The sequence below is a fragment of the Argopecten irradians genome, chromosome 2, assembly GCF_041381155.1.
Source record: "Argopecten irradians isolate NY chromosome 2, Ai_NY, whole genome shotgun sequence".
Taxonomy (NCBI): Eukaryota; Metazoa; Mollusca; class Bivalvia; order Pectinida; family Pectinidae; genus Argopecten; species Argopecten irradians.
In genome coordinates, this window is record NC_091135.1 from 7,340,467 (window position 1) to 7,365,564 (window position 25,098).

General features: G+C 36.7%; 1 protein-coding gene across 1 annotated transcript; it reads right to left on the reverse strand.

The window, feature by feature from the left end:
• Positions 1-3,239: 3,239 nt before the first annotated feature.
• Positions 3,240-23,715, reverse strand: LOC138314299 (heat shock 70 kDa protein 12A-like). The gene is made up of 6 exons (XM_069254565.1): positions 23,674-23,715; positions 9,923-10,114; positions 8,920-9,077; positions 7,891-8,130; positions 5,989-6,148; positions 3,240-4,383 (listed from the first exon to the last, which is right to left on the reverse strand). The coding sequence occupies exons 2-6, from the start codon at positions 10,092-10,094 to the stop codon at positions 3,326-3,328; spliced, it is 1,788 nt and encodes a 595-aa protein (XP_069110666.1). The 5' UTR covers positions 10,095-10,114; positions 23,674-23,715; the 3' UTR covers positions 3,240-3,325.
• Positions 23,716-25,098: the final 1,383 nt, after the last annotated feature.

The following is a 25,098-nucleotide window of genomic DNA, read 5'->3' on the forward strand; positions in this document are numbered from 1 at the left end:
ACCAAAAGCTATTTTTTTTGTTAATTTGACATACAAAAAATGTAAATATACACAATTAAACACCCATAATTTTTTTTCAAATGATGAGTACCGTGTATACTCTGTCGGCGGTTGTACATCTTTAATTGTTTAATTTCTAATGCATAATCGGAGCCCCAATCATCACTACACGCCCTATCAATAACACATTTGGAAAAAAAAAACATTTGGTACTTACTCGTCTATTTTAGAACAAGTAAAAGTCATTCGATAATTGGCGTTATACAGTTCCCATACATCGGTACCGTAATATCAAAACACAGCTGCTCATTGAATCACGCAGGGCATTATGGCCATATAGCCATTGCAACATAATGATCAAAATGCGACAATAACATTCAAGGCTATAGGTCCTATATTTTCAAGTTTTCAAAACATTTAATAAAGAGAGAATCAAAATAAATTTTTGATGAAGATATGCATTTAATTTGTATATTTCGCATATCACATTGTCTGATTGAGTTTGCTATCAACGTCAAAATCAGAGGATTGAACTGTATTTAAATGGTAATTGATCTACCAGTTAACATGTATGTGAACCATGTTACGGGGTCATAAATTGATCTTCATTTACGGTCACAGTGGCCAAGTAGGCTAAAATCTTTCAACAACTTCTTGATAACCAAAAGCTCTAGATACCTGATATTAGGCCCTTTGCATGCGGGGATAAAGCGCTACCAAGTTTGTTCAAATGAATGACCTTGACTTTCATTCAAGGTCACACGGGGAAAAACGCTAAAACAATCAAGCCTGGATACCTGAAATTGGGCCTGCGGCAAGCTTGAATGAAGGGCTACCAAGTTTGTTGAAATGAATGACCTTGACCAGTTTCACTATTGGAATAATGATATGACGGCGGAAATAATAAATACACTAACGTAAAATAAGCGTTAATGATATACAAATATAGCATTTTGATAAGGTCGATACATGGTTATATCGACCAAAGAAAAAATATTGACCGTAGTCCGGGGCCGATATTATTTCTGTAGTCGATATAACCATGTATTGACAGAAATCAAAATGCTATAATTATTTTCTGGATTTTTTTACATCTTGAAATGAGTGTTAATCTAAATAAGCATCACATTGTAAATTCTGCTTCATTATAATCTATGATTTTTTTGAAAAAAATGTACATGTGTGTGTAAATTTATGCATATATGCACATTTACAACATTGCATCTGTAGCTCCATATTCATGACACAGTCAAACGTATAGTTCCTTCAGCTTCTCCGTTGAAATAATCCACTAAGATGTCAAAAATACATTAACTGATCTACATTAAGATACATTTTCTATTACCCTAATGCTTAGTACTTCATTCAGTAAAACAAAAAACAAAAAAAACTCAGATACATAGGCCTAGCCTAGGCAGTATTTCAAAATAAACATCAAACGTATTCACTATTAAATGGCTGCAGATACTTACTGATTGTTATTCTATTTTTCCTACTCCCCTACCGTGTTTATGTTGAAATTGAACAGTTTAAACTGTAGTCATCAGCTGGAAGTCATCATCATCATCTTTGATAGGAATCGATACCGTCGACGTCGTCTGTCACATTTTGGTTGTTTCAAAGCGCCAGGTCACATTTTGGTTGTTTCAAAGCGCCAGGAACACTAAATAGACGTGCAATATACTTTTTTTCTAATATCTACTTCCGGAAAAATCGGGGGCTATAGTTTTTAATCAGTGATCACATGGCGTATGTTTGACCAATGAGAAGTGACAAAAAATCCAGAAAAATAATAATCAGATACATTGCGAATATGAACTAATAATGTAGTGCAATGTGTAGTCACTTGGTACGTATGTGATAAGTAAACTATTTTGCATATTAGTTCATCTCAGTTTTATTTTCTTGTCAGTCCATGTATATAATGTATACAGTATAATTGATAAATTAATCATGAATTATGTTATAGACAGTTGACATCGCTTGCTCCTTTAATGTATAAGACCCGAACAATCGAGGTATATATTTACAATGATATTGTTAACATCTATAAGAGTGTGTGTACAGTGATACCAGGTCATAGCTCAGACTACTGGGAATGCCACTTCAGTTTAGTTGCAGTCAAAATAATAGCGGCACCTTACAGGTTAGAGACAATTTCTTTTTAGCCTAGTCTAGGTCGCCCCCCAGGTTCAGTCCTACCTGATAAAATTACTGCGCCCAAACTGTCTGAGCAGAATTTGTGCATTTTAAAGTTATCTTGCATGCTAATTTCAATATATCGATATGTTACTTAAACATTTGATATTTGAACATTGGCATGTAACTTAATGATTTAGCTCCCCAAAAGCATATGTCGGCCTATAAAAAAGTCGAAATCTATGGATAATATATTCCTGGTTTTGAATAAAGCGCCTTCAATCACCGCCATGTTCAGTGATTTCGGGTTTTGTCGGATTCCGAATCGTATCACGTGACTGACGTTCGACACGACCTGCACCTGGTGAGCCAACTAGCGTAAACGCACATGTGTTTGTTTACGATTTCCTTCTGACTAATATGAGCAAATCATGCTGGTATATGTAAACAGAATTAGTATTTGAAACACCCAATTCACACATTGCTGTTAAATATTGTGTGTTTCAAATATTGTCAAGTGCGATTTTCTTTGTAGATCCAGTCTGCTGCTTTGTTAATAACAAAATTGTTGACATTTTCTCTTGGTTTCACAACTCTCGAGTTACTTCGAGATTGTCGCGACGATGTTCGGAAGAGTTCAGAATGATTCGGCATCTTTCGAGCCTATTTTTCACGTGTACACGTTAAAAGATTTTTTACTTTTATAATTAAAAATACTTCCAGTGCTGCAACTTTATAAAAAGTGGTAAAATTAGAAAGTTAAAAACTCAGACAGACGGAGAAAATATGTATAACACTTAAACAGTTTTCACTATGACAAAAAGAGCGAAAGTTATAAACCATACAACTTTGAAGCTCAAATCTGCCTTGCATACACGCATATATATAATCAATTCTATATGTATGTCTCAGGTGCTCGTCATTGTTTCATTCCCTTTTGTTTAGTTACATACATTATCAAACATTCGACACCATATCAATACATACAATTTAAAACTGCTGTGCTCTAATAAGAAAAAGACCATGAAGTCTCCAAGTAATTAATTAAGCAGTTCCAATGACTTCATTCAGTTCGAAAAACAGATAACATCAAGCATATGCTCTGCCTCATTTTTTTCGATTCCTCACCGATGTTCACAAATATAATTATATTTTCCGTCACAGTTAAAAACAGAACATATTTTATCTAACGCAGACAATCAAAAGTAACTTCCGCTTCATTGTTCGTTCCTTCCTCTCTTGCTGTAACCTTCAGTTCTGTGAACCCAAAATGCATTGTGATACGGATTCTCCGTTCTTTCCCTTTGGATATGTCTGGCATTGACACGCGTAATTCTCCTAATTTTTGACAACCCGGATCAAAAGTATATCCTGGATTTTCTTCTGTGGACTCGTATACTTCTACTGTCGATACTTTATCATAAGCACGTGCTGGTCGGCACACATATTCCACTTTTGTCTTGCCCATTACAACCTGTTGGCCAATTTTCACCATGACATGAAACACATCGGTAGACATTTTGTTTCCATCACATATGTGGAAGGTTTTTTCAGGATGCACTTTGGCGATGTATGGAACACTAACACTGATGCCGTATGTCCTCGGACTGGTTCGTTCAGAAATGGCCTGTGGGGAATGTCCAAATATCACTGCGCCTTTCAAAACCGCCAAACTTGCATCTATAGGTCGAATAACATTCTTTCCAGGGAAAGACGACTCTATTTTCTTTAGCATGATATCCGATTCGGAGAATCCACCAACCATTAAAATGGTTGTGACACGACGCATCGATGGCTTCATGAAAAGACGTTCAAGGTGCTGAACTATGTTATTCATCGGACCTTGAAAGAATTCTATCATTTGAGTGCCATTAATTTTCAGTTTGTCTCTCTTCACCTCTACTAAAGACGAACATTTGGACTCGGAGAGTGTTTGCTTTGCGAGATCGCATTCGTTCAGTTTATTGTAACTTTCGATGAAAGCAGAACCCACTTTTATCATGTAATGTTTATCCTTTTTGACATCTCTTTTCTTCATATCAAACGAGTTTTCGACCTCTAGTATTTCGGTACGATTGTTCTCCTTCAAGTCTTTCCAGACATCTCTACCCACTAATTCTTTCAGGAAGCTAAAGAATGCATCGTCAACGACCGTCCCACCCCATGGTCCCCCAGAAGATGACTCTATCTCCTTCAGTGTTCTGTCTCTGTTGACCGAATGACACGTGATGTCCACGGTACCGCCTGAAACAATTTACACGTGTAAAGACTGGGGAAATAGCAAGTGAATAGTAAATGGCTCTGGGACCAGATGAGCTGTCAGATAGATATTATTTCAGTTAAGGGTTGGATATTTAACCAAAAACCACATGGGAAAGACGAAATAAAATATCTGTATTATTAAATGAAATTCTTCGTGTGTGAACCATAGTTCAAATTAATAATTAAATTAGTAATCAAATTAGTAAGTTTAACAAGCATTTAACAAAAAATAGTAAAAACGAAAGAATTACAAGAAAAGATGTTGGAGTTTATTTGATACTAGAAACGTATTGTAGGTTTGGTTCGCCCGTTGTCAGTATAATGTGACCGAGTGGGGTGTGTTGGTTAGTGTCTTTGGCAGCATGCCTCAGTGATATAGCACTAAAAAAGTTCAAGATTTCTACTATACAAGAACATACAACACGAATATACCGCAGTCTCCCAAATCACGCACCACACTTCATACACGCTACATACACATCGCATACATGGGAGGCCGTCCTTACTTGACCCTGGCTGTTAATATGATGTTAATATAATCAAACAAATTAACAAACAAGCAGAAAACCACCTACCGAAGGATAAAAGTGTCATTTTCTTGAAAATAACGTAAAATTAAAAAAAAAATAAGAACCGTACGAAAATGATAATCTAATAACAAACAATGTTGTTACCCCTAATTTGAGACTAAGCCAACAACATTGTATATGTCATTCCTTTAAAGCGAGCAATGCATTCATATTATTTTTTAACTATGTTTACTATGATGCTTCATTTGTTAAAAATTGAAAACCAAATGAGACTTGATAGTTTGAAACTGAGAATTGATTACATCTGCCTTGAAATAAAATATCTAGCAATTTTAAATTTAATGATGCAGTATTTTGACCGAAGATAAGCACATGACTTGACACAAATAGGCACTGGCCCATTATTGGTTCACAAAACTTGTGTATAATGACCTGGCTCCTATAACAACAATTACACTGTACGAGAGTACAATTCACAAATATATTCAATTAAGTATATGTGCAGTGCTATAACTATACGAATCTTTAATATGTGGATATACAGAATTCGTATAATATCCTCCCCAGAGAGCACAAAATGTAGTACCACCCGAGAAATATATATGAATGAAAGATTATTTTTTCTCTCGCACTATGACGTTTTTATTACAATTTCACAATATTAAGATACCCGCCATCTTGCTGATAATTGGTTATCAACAGTAGAAAACTGTGACTTCTAGACAATGCACCATACGTTAAATATAGTTTTAACGCAAATTCTCATGTCTAACTGCTTTGCAGTAAAGCCGGAATAGTTTAAGAAAATGATCGTCACATTTTACCGAGGAAACAGTAAGCTTGTTGACACAGTGACATCGCAAGTTTTGCTTCATGGGTAGACATGTAATGTAGCCTTGCACGATACGAATATATCGCATGAGATAAACTGGTACTACCGATATAAAACCACCGATATCGTATATCATTAGATCGTCTCATGTGTCCTCGATTTCACGACAAAAGTTTGTTTGTAATTTGGAGTTATCTTTTGAAAATATGAAACAGGAATACATACCTCCTAAATCTAGAAGAAGAAACTGTTCCCCAGGGCTAAATGCTGATAAATCTTTAGACTTGCCGATCTCTGTTTCTGCTTTCACCGCATTTTCCTTGCAGTATATAGCAGCTGCCTCTGGTTCTAAAGCCAGTGTCAATTGTTTGCCATCGATACCTGCCTGAAATGTATAAGTCCTCATTTTCTAAAGAAGTTGTGATAGGAAAGCTTTTTGGGAAAAGGCAGCGTAGATCAGATTTATCTTAAAAATGAGTGGTCATATGATGTCACTCGACAAACACTTTATAGGGAAATTTGAAGAAAAAAAAAATACAAATTGATAAAATCAATAAGTGGTCCAAGGGCCTTAACTTAAGTTTTTATGTTTGTGGTTTTGTATACCATGTATGTTAATTCTCGTGTTCAAGTTAAGGCTTCTATCTTCCAATGGTCAAACGTATGTTTATTCCAACTAAAGAAGACATGACCATAATCCTAGGTAAATTCGAGACACTCCGTGGTCATGAAATCAATGGTGGTTATTAAGATTAACATCTGATCATATCATCTTTGAAGCGCATTTGTTTCAAATACAGTTGAAAAATATAGATTATTTCTGATATTTTAATCGATATGACCACTTTTGGTCCTGTTGTTCAGAGCCAATTTGTCACATGCGTCGCAGGGATATTCCGTGGTTGCTAGGGAAAAGACTGATAAAATCCTACATGGGCCTGTCAAGTGGACAGGGATATCTCAACCCGAGTGAAAGATTTTGGCTTGTCAACCCAAGGCTTGCCGAGGGTTGACGGCCAATATTTTTCATGATGGTTGAGATAACCCTGTCCACCTGACTGACCCATGTAAGATGATATTTCTCCCATACTTTAACGACAAATGGTGAAATTTCAGTCGACATGAACGTTGCTGTGCGTAAAAATGGTGTGAGCTGTCTTTTCCCTACCCCGGTAAAAGACAGAGTTATCTTTTCCCTAGCAACCTCGGGATAACCCTGTGAAGTATGGGAGAAAACAATATCTTACACACCACAGGTGGGTGCAAGACAGCTCACACGCGATGCCAATATACATGTATGCGGCGTAACCGCGGCATGAACTGTCGATCGAATTTGGGAAGCCTCGGGTTGACAAGCCAAAATCTTTCACTCGAGTTGAGATATCCCTACCACTTGACAGACCCATGTAAGATTACATCAATCAAAATATTAAACAGCAATCCTGTACTGATACTTATAAACCAATTGTGCTCTTGACAATTGAACTAAAACGCTCAAACACTTTTTCCTTATAAAAACTGTAGTTTCCCGTTAGGACGGACAAAATGCTATCAAAATCGCTAAGTTGACACTTCGTCTACGTAAAACAATATTGAAATTTCGAATAAATATTCTAACAATGTTATGTGGAATAATACAGCTGTACTAGATTTTGTTCTAGATAAAACATCATTTTTCTCATTCGGCATAACTCTCTTCCTTCTTTTTCGCTCAGTATATTTTCGGAGTTGGGTGAAAGTCTCCGAAAGTCTCCGTGCTTTTGGTAGTACACTTAAGTGATCTAAACACGCTTAAGGTAGTATTCATAAGCTACGAAGAGTACCTAAACATCAATATAATTGGTCAGCTATACCACTAGTGCGCTAAACCTGCCTATATCATTAAGCTTTTTTTTTTTTTTTTTTTTTTTAATTTTTTTCCTAATATATATATATTAGGCAAAAAAATATTTAAAAAAAAGCCTTATAATATAGGCAAGTTTAGCGGACTACTATACCACTTCCAATTCCTTTGTTTTAGATAAATGATTATCCTAGGGGTTATTAAGAAAAAGTACTCAAAATATTGCGTAAACCAAAAGTCTTTTCCCGCATTTACATTAAGCAGTTATAAATCAGATATCAAACCTGTTTGGCAGCTTCACGCATGAACTGTTTCGCGGCATCTGACCAAATTGCTGGAACGGTTAGTACCCAACGGACGTCATTAGGGTTCAGTCCCATGAACGCATTCATCAGGGCATTCATTAATTGATCTTTTAGGTGACGAATAGCAGCACTAAATATATCCATTGCAGGCATCCTTTGACCCTGTTCATCCTCAAGGTTAAGATCACGACCTAACCTTCTGACAGGGCGGCCACCACGCTTATAAAACATAAAGTATATATTAAAATGTCACAATATATACATGTATATATGCAGCCATTGGTTATTTTCGCGGGTAATCGATGTGATCGCGAAATTTTGATCCGTGAAATATTTAACAATGATATACGTACACCCTTGAAACTAAACCGTGAAATTTTGATTCGTTAAAATTTAATTTTCCAAGTTTTTGACCCAAATCCCGAACATTTTGATCCGCGAAAATAACTGACTACTGTAAACTAACTTTTTCCGCGTACCATTTACTTTCGCGAATTTCGCGAGCCAAGTAAATTCGTGAAAGTTTATTTCCGTTAATTAACATTTACATCATTCATGCTGATAGGTATTTCCGGAAAGTTTTTTTTCAATCCATGGATCTTAATCTTCGCGAACTTATCTTGAAATGGAAATCGCGAAATTTAATAGCCGCAAAAGAAAGTTGATTTACAGTATACATGTGCTTAGCCTATCTAACAAATAACATACAGAACAATGATAGAGATACAGACGAAAATATATCAATATTCACGGCTTCGTAAAAACCAGGAAAACCAACTATAATTAATGCATTTATTATAATACGGTTTGCCAATATCAGTTCAGTGCTTAATTTTGATATTTCAACTCATTTTGATAAATTGCCCTCGCTATCAGGACGACATATATTTCTCATCAGACGTTTGCGTTACAATGTATAATTCTTAGTATCAACGATATAATGATACATATATTACTAAATGTTCTTGTATTTCTTTCTGTAATTTCCTTTTTCTATGTACAATGTACCTCAGATTTTATTTCTCGATAAAGACTCATCTTGAACCTTCTGAAGAATCTCCAACCTTCTTCTTCACCATTGTCTATCAGGTCAGTGTAATCTGATTCTGCACTAAACCCAAAAGATTGGAACTTTCTGTCTCTGTCAAATAAGATCGAAGTTGGGGCTGTAAAAGACAAGATTAAGAAAATCACAGGATTTACATTGAACTAAAGGATAATATCTTGATGAATAAAGGTTACATTTCATTGAGTGGGGTGGAAAGTTTGAAAAAAATAGATATAGAAACTACCACCTCAGGAGTTAAGATAAAATTGTTATTCAGCAAGAAACAATGCATGCTTTATTTATTAGAACTTATTTAGTTCTACACATAGGTGTAAGAAGGGGGGGGGTTTAAATTATCAACGTAAAATAATCAAACGCGCATTAAAACATAAAGATGCGCATGAAATTATGTTTTGGTCTGATATTTAAAAACGTTATACCGACAAAATTACTTTTCTGTGTAAATGGTGTGTTCTGATAAGTCAATATTGAGTGAAAATATCAAACTGAATTTTTCGGGTGAAAAATACCACATGATACATTTTCAATATAAAACCTTTCATTGTGAAAAATGTAAGAAAATAAAAGAATAAAATCAATATCTAAATAAATATTACAAGTATAAAGTTATATGTGCCATTCTCTCGATCAAGAAGAGGTTTTGATATGCTATTAACCACAAAAAAAGTTACCAATATTTTGAGAATTATTTAAAATCCATGGTTTTAAATTTTATTATGTCAAATGACAGCTCAAAAGGAATCTTAGCAGTACTGCCAAAACTCATGATATTTAGATCTTGTATGTAGATAAAACTTTGTCAATCTTCAATTGACCTTGGCAGTAAATAGGACGCTAAACTAATCAATCCACATCAAACCAATTTATATCGTTAATTCAGACCATGTGATAAAAAATGGTCCATGAAAATAAAGAATAAGCCACACGAATTCCATCGATTACCTTTGTATGCACAGGTGGTTTTGTCATTGCCCCATTTCTGGTTTATTAATATTTTCAATGGGTCCTTATTAAAATCATCTCTTAAGGAGTATGCATAACCGGAATAGGTTGTACCGAAATCTATGGCTGCCACGACCAATGGGATAGGATTATCGCAGTGATGAGCCATCATGCACTGGAAACAGCAACAATCTGTAACATGAAATAGCTTTTAATTTTTTATACCTGTCCACATACACCTGTCATTAAGGTTTAAGACCCTGTTTAAACTACTGATATTTTGAATACTTTTCAGGTGTACTTGAACATAACTAAATATAAAGATATAAGTTGATAAAAAGTGTCTATGCATCGGACCAAAACTTGTGTATCGCATCGCTGTTGACTCCCTAGATTGTTGTGTTGGTTTTTTTTTAAATTCTGGCAAATATGCAGAAAATTGTACATTTCAGTTCTAGTAAGTCCACAGGGTTCGGTACATAATTTTGTCACCAAATAACCATGTCATTATGGTTACTAGCGTTATAGCCTTTACTACAATGTAGGAGGATTGGATTGACCGGACTTTGAGGCATGCACATCGAGTCCTTATTTACCTTGTCAGGAAAATGGCGGCTGCAGCTTATATAATGCAAATATAATATACAGGAAATCATTTCTATTATAAACTTTTAAAAAAACTGAACATGAAACTAAGATAAGTTTTGAGAAAACATCTTGCTGTATTTGGGCCAAAATATGCAGATTTGTAGAAATCCACCTAAACTCTTTAAATTAAACATTTTTTTTCTTAAAGACATTATTCTCACTATGTTCAGATGACATTATCACATTGATTATGTACATTGGTATCCACTGGGGTGCCCCATATATGCCATACTTGCATGTTATAACCTATAGTGAAAGTAAAATGAAGTATAAATGGTAAGCTGATAAATATTGCCAGGCAACATAATCATCAAACCCGTTTCACATGAAGTTGGTTGCGAGTTCCTAGTTCCTAGTTCCGTTTAATAAACGGAACTAGGAACCAGACCCGAGTTCCGTTTAACTTAAACGGAACTAGGAACCAGACCCGAGTTCCGTTTAACTTAAACGGAACTAGGAACCAGACCCGAGTTCCGTTTAAGCTTATACGGAACTAGGAACCAGACCCGAGTTCCGTTTAACAAACATACTGGCCAACGAGCGGAGTTCCGTTTATTAGGATTCCTATCTCTAACTGCATGTTCAATTACCTATTATATACAGGAATCGAACTTAGAGCTTCCATGAATAATATAGAACAGAATTAATATCTATAACACAGATTTCCTTAAACGGATCTGATACCTAGACCTCAGTTCCGTTTAACTTAAACGGAACTAGGAACCAGACCCGAGTTCCGTTTAAGCTTATACGGAACTAGGAACCAGACCCGAGTTCCGTTTAACAAACATACTGGCCAACGAGCGGAGTTCCGTTTATTAGGATTCCTATCTCTAACTGCATGTTCAATTACCTATTATATACAGGAATCGAACTTAGAGCTTCCATGAATAATATAGAACAGAATTAATATCTTAACACAGATTTCCTTAAACGGATCTGATACCTAGACCTCAGTTCCGTTTAACTTAAACGGAACTAGGAACCAGACCCGAGTTCCGTTTAAGCTTATACGGAACTAGGAACCAGACCCGAGTTCCGTTTAACAAACATACTGGCCAACGAGCGGAGTTCCGTTTATTAGGATTCCTATCTCTAACTGCATGTTCAATTACCTATTATATACAGGAATCGAACTTAGAGCTTCCATGAATAATATAGAACAGAATTAATATCTATAACACAGATTTCCTTAAACGGATCTGATACCTAGACCTCAGTTCCGTTTAACTTAAACGGAACTAGGAACCAGACCCGAGTTCCGTTTAAGCTTATACGGAACTAGGAACCAGACCCGAGTTCCGTTTAACAAACATACTGGCCAACGAGCGGAGTTCCGTTTATTAGGATTCCTATCTCTAACTGCATGTTCAATTACCTATTATATACAGGAATCGAACTTAGAGCTTCCATGAATAATATAGAACAGAATTAATATCTTTAACACAGATTTCCTTAAACGGATCTGATACCTAGACCTCAGTTCCGTTTAACTTAAACGGAACTAGGAACCAGACCCGAGTTCCGTTTAAGCTTATACGGAACTAGGAACCAGACCCGAGTTCCGTTTAACAAACATACTGGCCAACGAGCGGAGTTCCGTTTATTAGGATTCCTATCTCTAACTGCATGTTCAATTACCTATTATATACAGGAATCGAACTTAGAGCTTCCATGAATAATATAGAACAGAATTAATATCTATAACACAGATTTCCTTAAACGGATCTGATACCTAGACCTCAGTTCCGTTTAACTTAAACGGAACTAGGAACCAGACCCGAGTTCCGTTTAAGCTTATACGGAACTAGGAACCAGACCCGAGTTCCGTTTAACAAACATACTGGCCAACGAGCGGAGTTCCGTTTATTAGGATTCCTATCTCTAACTGCATGTTCAATTACCTATTATATACAGGAATCGAACTTAGAGCTTCCATGAATAATATAGAACAGAATTAATATCTATAACACAGATTTCCTTAAACGGATCTGATACCTAGACCTCAGTTCCGTTTAACTTAAACGGAACTAGGAACCAGACCCGAGTTCCGTTTAACTTAAACGGAACTAGGAACCAGACCCGAGTTCCGTTTAACTTAAACGGAACTAGGAACCAGACCCGAGTTCCGTTTAACTTAAACGGAACTAGGAACCAGACCCGAGTTCCGTTTAAGCTTATACGGAACTAGGAACCAGACCCGAGTTCCGTTTAACAAACATACTGGCCAACGAGCGGAGTTCCGTTTATTAGGATTCCTATCTCTAACTGCATGTTCAATTACCTATTATATACAGGAATCGAACTTAGAGCTTCCATGAATAATATAGAACAGAATTAATATCTATAACACAGATTTCCTTAAACGGATCTGATACCTAGACCTCAGTTCCGTTTAACTTAAACGGAACTAGGAACCAGACCCGAGTTCCGTTTAAGCTTATACGGAACTAGGAACCAGACCCGAGTTCCGTTTAACAAACATACTGGCCAACGAGCGGAGTTCCGTTTATTAGGATTCCTATCTCTAACTGCATGTTCAATTACCTATTATATACAGGAATCGAACTTAGAGCTTCCATGAATAATATAGAACAGAATTAATATCTTAACACAGATTTCCTTAAACGGATCTGATACCTAGACCTCAGTTCCGTTTAACTTAAACGGAACTAGGAACCAGACCCGAGTTCCGTTTAAGCTTATACGGAACTAGGAACCAGACCCGAGTTCCGTTTAACAAACATACTGGCCAACGAGCGGAGTTCCGTTTATTAGGATTCCTATCTCTAACTGCATGTTCAATTACCTATTATATACAGGAATCGAACTTAGAGCTTCCATGAATAATATAGAACAGAATTAATATCTATAACACAGATTTCCTTAAACGGATCTGATACCTAGACCTCAGTTCCGTTTAACTTAAACGGAACTAGGAACCAGACCCGAGTTCCGTTTAAGCTTATACGGAACTAGGAACCAGACCCGAGTTCCGTTTAACAAACATACTGGCCAACGAGCGGAGTTCCGTTTATTAGGATTTCTACCTCTTATAAGATAATAAATTACATATGTTATAAAGGAATCTAGCTCTGAGCTTCAGGAACGATACAACTTATATAATTTATCTCTATAACACAGATTTTCTTAAACGGATCTGATACCTAGACCTCAGTTCCGTTTAACTTAAACGGAACTAGGAACCAGACGTTGGTTCTTTTTAAGCTCAAACAGAACTAGGAACCATATTCGACTTCCGTTTATTTGATCGAATCTAGGAAATAGACCCGAGGTCAGTTTAGAGCTGACGCTCGAAACCTGTTCTGTTCTGTTTAATAGTATACGGATCTAGGAACAAGATCCTAGTTCTGTTTAAGCCGATGTTGGCCTATACATTGCCTTTAAAGACTTTAATGAATATCTTGATGCTTAATAGGGCCCCGTATCGCAATACGGGTGCCTTATAGTAATCAGGTTGTCGATCTATCTGTCCGTCCGTCCGTCCGTCCGTCCGTCCGTCCGTCCGCCTGTCCTTTTTTAGTTTTTTTTTGTTACCAAGAAGTCTTAAATTGCAGATGTAGGTTACCTTAGTGCCCCTGTTCTGCATATTACATTTTAGGGCCAATCGACATGATGGCTGATAGAGAAACAACTTTGATTTTGGAAGTTGAAGATGTTTATCTCTATTTCTCAGAAAGCACCAAAGGGATCTGTCTGAAATTTCAGAGGTTGGTTTCCCCTAGGTTCCTAGTTGCGTATAATGCATGAATGCATTTTTGAACCGATCTATCAACAAGATAGCCCCAAATGGGCCATACAACTCAATGAAACAAAATCAACAAGATGGCCAAGAGGCAGCCATCTTGGATTTTAATATTTATAGTTTAAAAAGCAGAGAAAAATATTCCTCTTTCGTCAGACATACATCATTCTTTCGTAGGCGCCAAGGATCCTCTAAGATCTCTTGTACTATACTGTCATCAAACATTTCGAAATCAGAGCTTCAATTGTACATTTCATTGTCAAGATATTACTTTTCCTAATCGCAAAGCACCTTGAGCGGTTCCTTTTTTGACGTGTCAGTGTTCTAGCATTTTACAGTAATCGTCTTCGGAACCTTTAGGAACATATAATCACAGTAAAACTCATTATAGCGTAGAAACGGAGTCGACAAACCATGTCAGAGTCCCGTTTAAGATCATACGAATCTAGGGATTAGACCCGAGTTCCTTTTAGCCCAACGCATTCAAATTCCATATTCAGTTCACGTGCTTTTACTGACCAATGCGTTGAGTTTGTTTATTATGATTCCCACGTGTAATAAGATGTTTACTAGATATTTTCATTGGACAATTTGACGGGTGTTTATCTAACAAGGAAAAGTGGTCAATGACATTCATATCTTAACTTGAGTTATGAAGAAGAATTTTTCCTCATCTCGCACGCTTAGGTTAGCCCTGTTGCACCTCAGTTTTGGTCAAAGGTTCAAGCCCCTGGTTATGCAATACATGATAGACTGCCGTCCTCTTTGCCAGCTAAGCTTGAGTGTTGAACTCGGGAAACTTGGTCAGGGAACCAGGTAGTGTTCGGCTCCAAGGAGCACCACAAGATGGAGAGGCTGTTGCGTCTCTCCATCCAGAATGTCATATATAAACTTGAATACTTCTGCCCTGAACAGGACATTGAGATCATTGGCTTCTTTGAAGGTGCCATTGCTCGTCAATGTCTTGTTGGCTAGGAGTTTTTCTCTGTTTTGAAAACATAGAAAAAATTCAGAGATTGGAGGCCATTACCTCACAGAGGTCAGCACCACCAAAGAAGAAGGCTAGAAATTCTGCTCCCACTGTTATATGCGACCGAAGTCAAAGCCTTATTTCAAGGGTAACATTGGGAAGGGTATGAAGAGTACAAACCCTCATTGGGACAAGACGAAAAGTTCCTGATTCGTTTCTCCGTCCTTGATCGTTCCATACGAAAGGTCTGTTCTTGAGAATTCAGCCAGTCTGAGATTCAAGTCCTCCTCTCGTAAATTAGGGTTTGGGTTAAGCAACAATTCTCCATCTGTGGAGGTCTCGATATTCCTCGTTTTCATCTTCCTGTAGGAGATCGTCAGTCCACCTTCTTTCTAGAGTCAATGGAAGAATATCACACAGGACTCTTGAGCCTTTTCTGTAGTGAAGGAGCGGTTTGGCATTCCATACTTGCGGCATCCACACTTTGTGTCAAAGTATGTATTTTTTCCCTCCTTCGGGGGATCCGGAGAAGGCAGTTTCCATCCGGGAGGAAGTAAGGACCATGCTTTTAAAGGGCGTGGTCGAGGGGTGCCTATTATGGACTACACACTCGGCTTCTATTCCAGAATATTTCTGATCCGCAAGAGGTTGGGAGCTTGGTGTCCCATCAACTGCTGTTGGTTGTAGTGTGATTTCTGCACTCTAGGGAAGATATGTTCACAACTATGTCGAAGAATTGCTAACGATACATCTAGTTCGGGAATCTGTGGATCGGAACACCCGATCCACAGGGTCTCTGCAGACTTTTTAGAGGATTCTGCATTCCAATGCGGTTTGAATGGCTACGGACAACTCTACAGTGGTCGCTTATCTGGAGAGACAGGGACATCAGCTTACCTCCTTTGTGCCCTCGCTGTCCGTATTTCCGTATTATTCCTATCTATAACGAAATGCAGTTAACAATTTTAGTCAAGCATTTTCCAGGAAGGGCGGATAATCTCCAGGCAGCGCCAGCTGGTTATGACAGAACGGCATCTATATCCCTCGACCTTTTTGCCTCTTTTCTCAATAGTCAGTTGTCAACCTTTGTGTCTCCGTGCCAAACCAAATGGCTTGGGCCGTGGACGCAGGGTTCTACAGAAGTTTCCGGGGTATTATTGCTCCCTCTTTCCGATAGCGCCACTGTTGCCGCGACAACCCTGGTTTTCGGAGCTCTTGTCGTTTCTGGTGGCTCGTCCTCTGGTTCTCCCACCAAAAGCAAATGTCTTTCGTTAGAATCGGCCCCAGACGTTACCTTCACGCATGGACATGATTTCAGGAGTCCTAGCTCAGACAGGCTTTTCTTCGGATATGTCAGCTCTCATCGCCCGATCAATTAGGTCTTTCTCCTCTGCCGTCTACCAGTCACGCTGGAAGATCTTCTTTGATTGGTGTATCGTCAGGAGGATTGATCCGGTCATGGCCTCTGCCCAGCTGATTGCGAGTTTCATTTTCCTTGTTGTTTAGGGAGCGCAATAATGTACTATTGCAGGCTATCGCACAGCTATTGCCAGTGGGTATGATCTTCATTTCTTTGTCTGTCTTGATTCGGGGGTTCAATCTGGACAGGCCTAACGTCAGCTCCACAGTGGAACCTAGAACTCGTGTTAAAGTCACAAATGGGGGCTTCGGCTTCTAATGTGCCTTTAGGATCGGTCTCCATAAAGTTTTTAACTTTAAAGACTGTCTTCCTGCTTGCTGTTGCCTCAGGCCACAGGAGAAGTGATATTCATGCATTGTCTTTTCGCTCTTCGCGTATTTCTAGCGACTTCTTTGGCTCTCCGCAATAGGTCCTTGTACCAGGACATGATGTCTTCTGCCGTTTGGCGTGGTCAGTCTACTTTCACCTCCGGTCTCTGTCCTTCCACTCTGATGGACTGTTTTCCTTAGGCCCAGTTGTGATGATTCAGTCTGTGACTGTTCTTCCTCAGTAGACATTATATACATATATGGTCTTTTAACATTATGCAAGCAGGTTTCACAATGGTGCACCTCTTTCCACGGGGAGGTATTTTCGTTTTTTCCTTTGTTCATTCAACCCTGTTTTATATTCTCTGCTGGGGCCTGTCCCCTACATTTGCCATTTGACTGGGCTGCCTGGCTTCGGACTCTCCATTACGGTAAGACAAACTTGCGTACTAAAGTTATGGTAGCGTATTACTGAAAAGAAATTGAGGTTTTTCAATGTAAAACCAATTTACATGATGTAAAACTAACAATAACTTTATGGGGTTCCACCCTTCTGTCCTCATTCCCTTTCCTCCTCAGTCATTTGTCCTCGTGGCTACATAGAGGTTTTTAGAAAGGGACACCATTCTATATACTCTCGTCGAGTACGAAATAAAGTACGGTAGGGAGACGGGATTCTCAAATATAATGTTTTCAGGGCTATAAAAATTGGTGTATGTAGTGTATTTGAATTCTAAAGTTATGGTAAGTATTATATCATTGAAAAGTGGCTTAACATTGAAAAACTCTAATTTCCGTATAAAAGACTTCTTCTCTAAAACATAGCACGATATATAACAAAAAATATTGCAAAGGTAGTATCTGTATGGGATGAGGATACAAAATTATACAAAGGGTGTGGCTTATCCCCTTGGGCCTGAGGGGCGGGGCCAAAAGGGGTCAATGTGTTTATTTCCATATAAACGACTTTTCTCTGAAATTAAGTATGGGATAGTGCTCATATTGCGATGGTAGCATCCTTAGTGGGAATTCAAAATTGTAAAAATACTGGGACTGACTCTCTACCGTACGGCGGCGTATTAGGGCCACTGCAAAATTTGATTTATCTTGTACGTACAAGTTATAATCTTGTACGTACAAGTTAATATCTTGTACGTACAACTTAGTATCTTGTACGTACAAGTTACTATCTTGTACGTACAACTTAGTATCTTGTACGTGTACGTACAACCTAGTATATTGAACGTACAACTTAGTATCTTGTGCGTACAAGTTACTATCGTGTACGTACAACCTAGTATCTTGAACGTACAACTTAGTATCTTGTACGTACAAGTTAGTATCTTGTACGTACAAGATACTGCAAGATAGTATCTTGTACGTACAACTTAGTATCTTGTACGTACAAGATACTGCAAGTTAGTATCTTGTACGTACAAGTTAATAGCTTGTACGTTCACGTTAGTATCTTGTACGTACAACTTAGTATCTTGTACGTACAAGATAGTACAATGTTGAAACTCTCGGTATTAAAGAATGTGACTGGTTTACTGTCACAATCGCATCGCATGAAGCTATACGTATATTACGTACCCTTTGTTTAAGCCAAATGGAAAAAAAAGAATACCTTGCGACATTTTGTGGAGTTGTGATGCTTTGATAAGTTTCCGAACATATACAGGGTGTCCCAAAAAACATGTCCCGACTTTGACGGATAATAAATTTTGCAATACTAAACTTTTTTTGAAAATTCAAAATGATTTTGAAAGCAGGAGTATCCAAATTTAACTTAATTGGGTACAAATTTACAGATTACATCGCCATTATGTGTGATGACGTCATAATAGAAATGATGATATCATCGATTATGTCATATTTTGATGACTTTCTAGCACCACGAAGATTCATGCTGAAGTTATTAAAATCTACAATGCGATCGGAAAATCCCATACTTACATTAATGAAATTTTATGAAAATGTCACCCAGGTATGCTGTCCATCTGCAGGAAGCAGATTTACAGAATTGTGAGGTGGTGAGGAATTTCTGGGTCAGAATTCATCTTGTCATCGAAAAGAAGGGCGGACACCTCGTGCCCATTCTTTAACTGAAAGTTATTGATTTTCTGAACAAAACGCAAAATTAGCGAAATATGACTTTCTCTCGATTTTCAATATAAGTCTTCACAAAAAGATATTTGTCCGGATTGTTATATATCGTTGTACAGAGCAGATTACTACCTTTCTAATGGTAAATAGATCAAATTCCTCTGTCTACCAAAACCATTTTTATAAAGCGTCAAACTCGGGATATGTTTTTGGGACACCCTGTACATGTAAATGTTTATAACGGAGTAATAAATATGATCATCATTTGGACAATAATTGATGTGTGTATATATGTCTAATAAACACAAAAAAAAACATATGAAATAATTTGTTTTGCCTTTGTTGTCTTTGCAATCAGTGCAATCAGTAACTCGTTCGAATTAGGGCATAATGCTTAGGATTTTTTTCGGAGGCAGTTAATTATTTTCAATACTAATATTCTGATGTAAAATAAATGCTCCAACATTTCCAATAATGGCACCAGTATGAAGTATTTAACTTTAATTACTGAAGAAAATTACGAATTTGTTTTCTCCTCTTTTTAATAGATAAAACTTATCATTTATCGGAGATGTATCATATACATTTTATCACTAAATATATCTTATCTATAAAACAAGCGACTATACAGTTTCCTCGAAAGGAACTATACAGTGTCAGTTTCAAAATAATGCAAGTGACTATACAGTTTCAACTCATAATCCGGCAATTTCAAATTATGATTGTGAAAAAGATATTGTCCTCATTAATATATATTTATATTTTGAATATTGTCAAATAAGTTAATAAACCTGTGATCGTGCTTGAAGCAATGAAAAGTAGACAGACTATCTTTAATTACGAAAAATATCAGGCAGAGGACTCATATCTGCGGTGATGAACAGCAGTTCAACTCAACTTGTATGTACAAGTACTAAGTTATACGTACAAGATACTATCTTGTACGTACAAGATACTAACTTGTAAGTACAAGATACTAAGTTGTACGTACAAGATACTAAGTTGTACGTACAAGAAAATAACTTGTACGTACAAGATAAATTAAATTATATAGTGGCCCTAATACGCCGCCGTACAATGAATCGCTATTGCAAATCGTGGAGCCTGTTTTACTATTTCCAATTGTTTTTGTGACAATTACTTCATAAAACAGGTGCTTCCTTGTGATCTATTTTGTTGACTCATGGAAGGATATTCTTAACCAAGATCAATAGGTACAATATACATGTATATTTCAAAGGCAGTTTTGGTTTATGCTTGAAGTTCGATAAAATGCACATCAATTTAACAGAATATTAAAAAATATCAGAAAAATATAAATTTGAAATACTCTTTCACATAAAAAAAAAAATAAATGAAGAAACATAATCTGGAAATCTGAATATTTCGAGAAAACATTGTTAGATTTAAATTTTAAAATAAAATCCTTTTACCATGGGGATTAGATAAAGATATCTGTAAAAATCGTATGTACTGGGCTAAAAACGGTCTGTTGCCTAGAATTTCCATTTAATTTCAACGGAATTCCGGTCTCATTCATCAACGCCGCACGTCGCGATATCGCATAACTTAACTCGGTCCTTTGGACCAGTTGAGCTAAAATGAGTAAATGCTATGGCAAGCCAATTTAAAATTTATTGAAGGAGCAAGGTCCATCCAGAATTTAATCGCATTATATAAGATATCTCATATTATTATATTCGATATCGGGCCCTTCGGGTCAGGTGAGCTTTACAAATGTCTATGCAAGCGATGGGTTATACGGAACTCGGGTCTGGTTCCTAGTTCCGTATAAGCTTAAACGGAACTCGGGTCTGGTTCCTAGTTCCGTTTAAGTTAAACGGAACTGAGGTCTAGGTATCAGATCCGTTTAAGGAAATCTGTGTTATAGATATTAATTCTGTTCTATATTATTCATGGAAGCTCTAAGTTCGATTCCTGTATATAATAGGTAATTGAACATGCAGTTAGAGATAGGAATCCTAATAAACGGAACTCCGCTCGTTGGCCAGTATGTTTGTTAAACGGAACTCGGGTCTGGTTCCTAGTTCCGTATAAGCTTAAACGGAACTCGGGTCTGGTTCCTAGTTCCGTTTAAGTTAAACGGAACTGAGGTCTAGGTATCAGATCCGTTTAAGGAAATCTGTGTTATAGATATTAATTCTGTTCTATATTATTCATGGAAGCTCTAAGTTCGATTCCTGTATATAATAGGTAATTGAACATGCAGTTAGAGATAGGAATCCTAATAAACGGAAACTCCGCTCGTTGGCCAGTATGTTTGTTAAACGGAACTCGGGTCTGGTTCCTAGTTCCGTATAAGCTTAAACGGAACTCGGGTCTGGTTCCTAGTTCCGTTTAAGTTAAACGGAACTCGGGTCTGGTTCCTAGTTCCGTTTATTAAACGGAACTAGGAACTAGGAACTCGCAACCAACTTCAGCCCTCCGGCAAGGAGATCATCAAACCCGTTTCACATTCAAATTTAAAAAAATTTAAATTGTAAACTCCTGAGTTAATTACGATTCTGGAACCACTGTATACGGTGACACCCTTATATCTATACGGCCTAATAGTCCGAAAGCCCGTTAGTCCGAAGGTCCAATAGTCCTAAGGCCCAATAGTCCGAAGGCCCGATAGTCCTAAAATCAGTAGATATTGCAAGCTATACCATTGTTATACTTCACGTTATTTTTATAGTTTGGTATGTTTTCGATGGGTTTTGATGCATAGGTTTTCTGGCAATGCATAAAGATCAGCCAATTTATATGGACAAGTTGTCATTTTTATGTAGTATTGCATGATCAAACTTACATCAAAACTTTTTAAAAAGTCATAAAAAGAAAAAAAAATATCTCAAAAGCATACATTCTATGAATTATCTTACAAATATACAAGTAAGATATCCAAATGTACAAATTATGCGCACTGTAATTTGATTGTATTATGATGTAAATAAATCATCAAATCTTACCGAAAAAATGGCCTTTGTATATATACCTGTAAACGTCGCTATATTTATCAATTATGGAACCAATCTAAGGTTCTCAATTTCTATATTAGATAGGTTTTTCCTTTGGTTAATACCAAAAGAATTATCTGATGTACCTGTTCATTACATGGCAGGAAGAATGGTGGCTACAGGATGTCACCCTGAAAAACTCAACGTTTGAGTAATGGCGGAACAGAAGGTATATTGACTCTATGTGTTAGATGTGCTCTGATTTTACTCTTTTCCCGTTGTTTAATACATGGTCACGTGAGATTCGATATATACAATAGGATATCGACAAGAAGTTTCCATTTTTAGAAACATCGAGTCAATATACCTTCTATGATATCATTACTCAAATGTTGAGTTCTTCAGGGTGACGTCCTGTAACCTGTAAGTAATACATAAATAGGAAAATTCTTTTGACATTTTTCAAAGGAATTACATACCTAATATAGAAATTAATGATTTCAGTCTACATCCGCGGCCATTATTTAATTATATCAAGGCGTTATAACACCTTGTTGAGGTCCATAATTGATAAATACATGTTCGTACTTGACTACTTATTTTTCTTCGTTTCCTTCCTCCTTTCTTTGACCCATTCTCTCCTTAAATGATGGAAATTGTTCGTATAATGATATTTGTTAGGGAATATGTTAAACAGGATTGCAGTGTTAAAATATGAAGTGTATATACTCTTTAACATCAAATGCGTATTTCAAGATTATGCTCTTTTAAGATTCGCTACATTTCGTTGTTTATAATTATTTTCAGTGTCAAAACTAAATATGCAGATAAGTTTATCTTTGAAAGTTTACTACACAACCTTTTGTATGGAAAACTGTTATAAATATTTGTTTCATTTTGGGTACTGTTCACATTTCACTCCAGATACATTATCTGTTGTCGGGCTATCGGGCCTTCGGACTATTGGGCCTTCGGACTAACGGGCCTTAGGACTATTGGGCCTTCGGGCTATTAGGCCGTAGGGATATAAGGCGGTCCCCGATAAATTATCGAGAATTCGTGTAATTAAATGATTTTTGTTTTGTTTGTTTTTTTTTTTTTTTGTAAATATCTTGCATTCAATGTTCATCATATAGGACAGTGGAAGGACAAACTTCAGATATTTGTACACGTAGCTACATGTGTTATGCACCGGGTGCATAGGTTAAAAGTGTTCTGCTTTCGGTTTAGGTGTGTTTAACATAGACTTATTTTTTAACGATTTTCATCAATAATATGTATCTATCAAACGATTAACAACATATGTAATATATCTACAGACCCCTCTTAACTAAAGGAGCAGTTTATTTAAATCTCTGCTATTCTGTGATAACTTTTATAAACAAAAGAAAAAAAAAACATTATCAGCATTATTTACATATAAATCTCCGAAAATAAATACCATATTTTTGCAGACCGAAAGGAATATTTGTTATACACATAATATATTTTGAAGAGAGAATATTGAAGCAACGGTGAAGCATGAATTTAAATGATCTTGAAAATTCCTGGCAATATTTGAGACCCAACCTACCTGTTAATGCGAGAACAACCTTTACACCCGGAGAATTGTAACCATATCACACCTAATCATCAGTTCTTGATACCTCCCTTTAGTCGTGGACTTTGAATACAAATATATACAGGTCCAGTCGATCACTATATAAGGACATAAACAAAACTTTACGTCACTCTCTATACTTATCCATAATGCATTGCGTAACTCGTCCAATCGAGTAAATGACTTGTGGTCACATGATCACCTTTACTATGTATTTACTATGCGAAAAGCACGTGTTGTATGTTCAATTATTTCTTTTAATCCCAGGTAAGTCATTAAATAATAAAATTAATTGATACTTCGAACAATAAATGTTGATCTAATTATAATCGATTTCACCTTTGGAAATGTAAGTATTTAAACCAAATAAATAAGATACATCAGTAATTGTTACCGGCCATGCACTGTCACTATTAGTACACAGGCTTTCGACTCTATAGAATTAGCAAACGGACACTTTTATACATTGTGTACGTGTAATAGTGGGTACACATATAGAGACCGTCCGTATATCAATAGTCAAAAGCCTGTACTTGATAACCCCGTGTCTGTACTATGACACACAATAAATGCTTGTCAATCGCTATGACTTCAAATATTTCGTGCAAACGCATAGCACACGTTAATTTATATAACAGCCGGTGTAAAAATAAATTACAGTAACTAGAGAATCGACCATGTGACATTTCTGTGTGACTTATTGTATGTTAATTGTTTGTCATTAATTCAGTAAGAGCTGCAGATAATGATATCGATACATTACCGTAAAAGTTGTAGCCACCTTAATTTCATCCTCGATACTCCAGGGGATCCGATCATTTACGATCTCTACACCCATGGATTCTGTTGCCTCCAGTTTTACTATGAGATAGTCCATGTGACTGTGTAGAGATCGTAAGTGATCGGACCCTGGAATATCGAGGATGCCTTAATTTAAGACTGACAGAGAGAGAAAATGTATGTACTCTTTACAGGATTTGTTTTTCATTATAAACTCATGACCTTTTTATACACGTTAAATACCTTAATGCATTCACTTTGTTAATGTATACGTCACACAGCGATTTATATTTAGATAATTACTTTGAAAACCTTCATTTTCGATGAAAAACTTATTTTTACCATGACCGCCATGTTCATTTTTTTTTCTCGGAATGCTTCTCGATTTTATATATCGTGACTGCATTATGCAAATTATGTAGTGTTGCGCTCGTCGGTAAAAGTAATTGAGCACCATGATGTTTAAATGGAGTTTCTACAAAGTACGAGACATGACACCTCCAAAGGAGATTGTGGATGAACACAGTTATGGGTACCTTTTACCACAACAAGCGTAGATTTTGTGATTTTCGGTCTTTGTTTTTGATGGTACAACATTAAAGGCGACGACGCCATTTC

Coding starts and splice junctions, on each gene's coding strand:
- LOC138314299 (XM_069254565.1), bottom strand. CDS start 10,094: ATGATGGCTCATCACTGCGATAATCCTATCCCATTGGTCGTGGCAGCC. Junction 6,149..7,890: donor TGCGTGAAGCTGCCAAACAG/GTTTGATATCTG, acceptor TATACATTTCAG/GCAGGTATCGATGGCAAACA. Junction 4,384..5,988: donor TCTTCTTCTAGATTTAGGAG/GTATGTATTCCT, acceptor AAATTGTTTCAG/GCGGTACCGTGGACATCACG.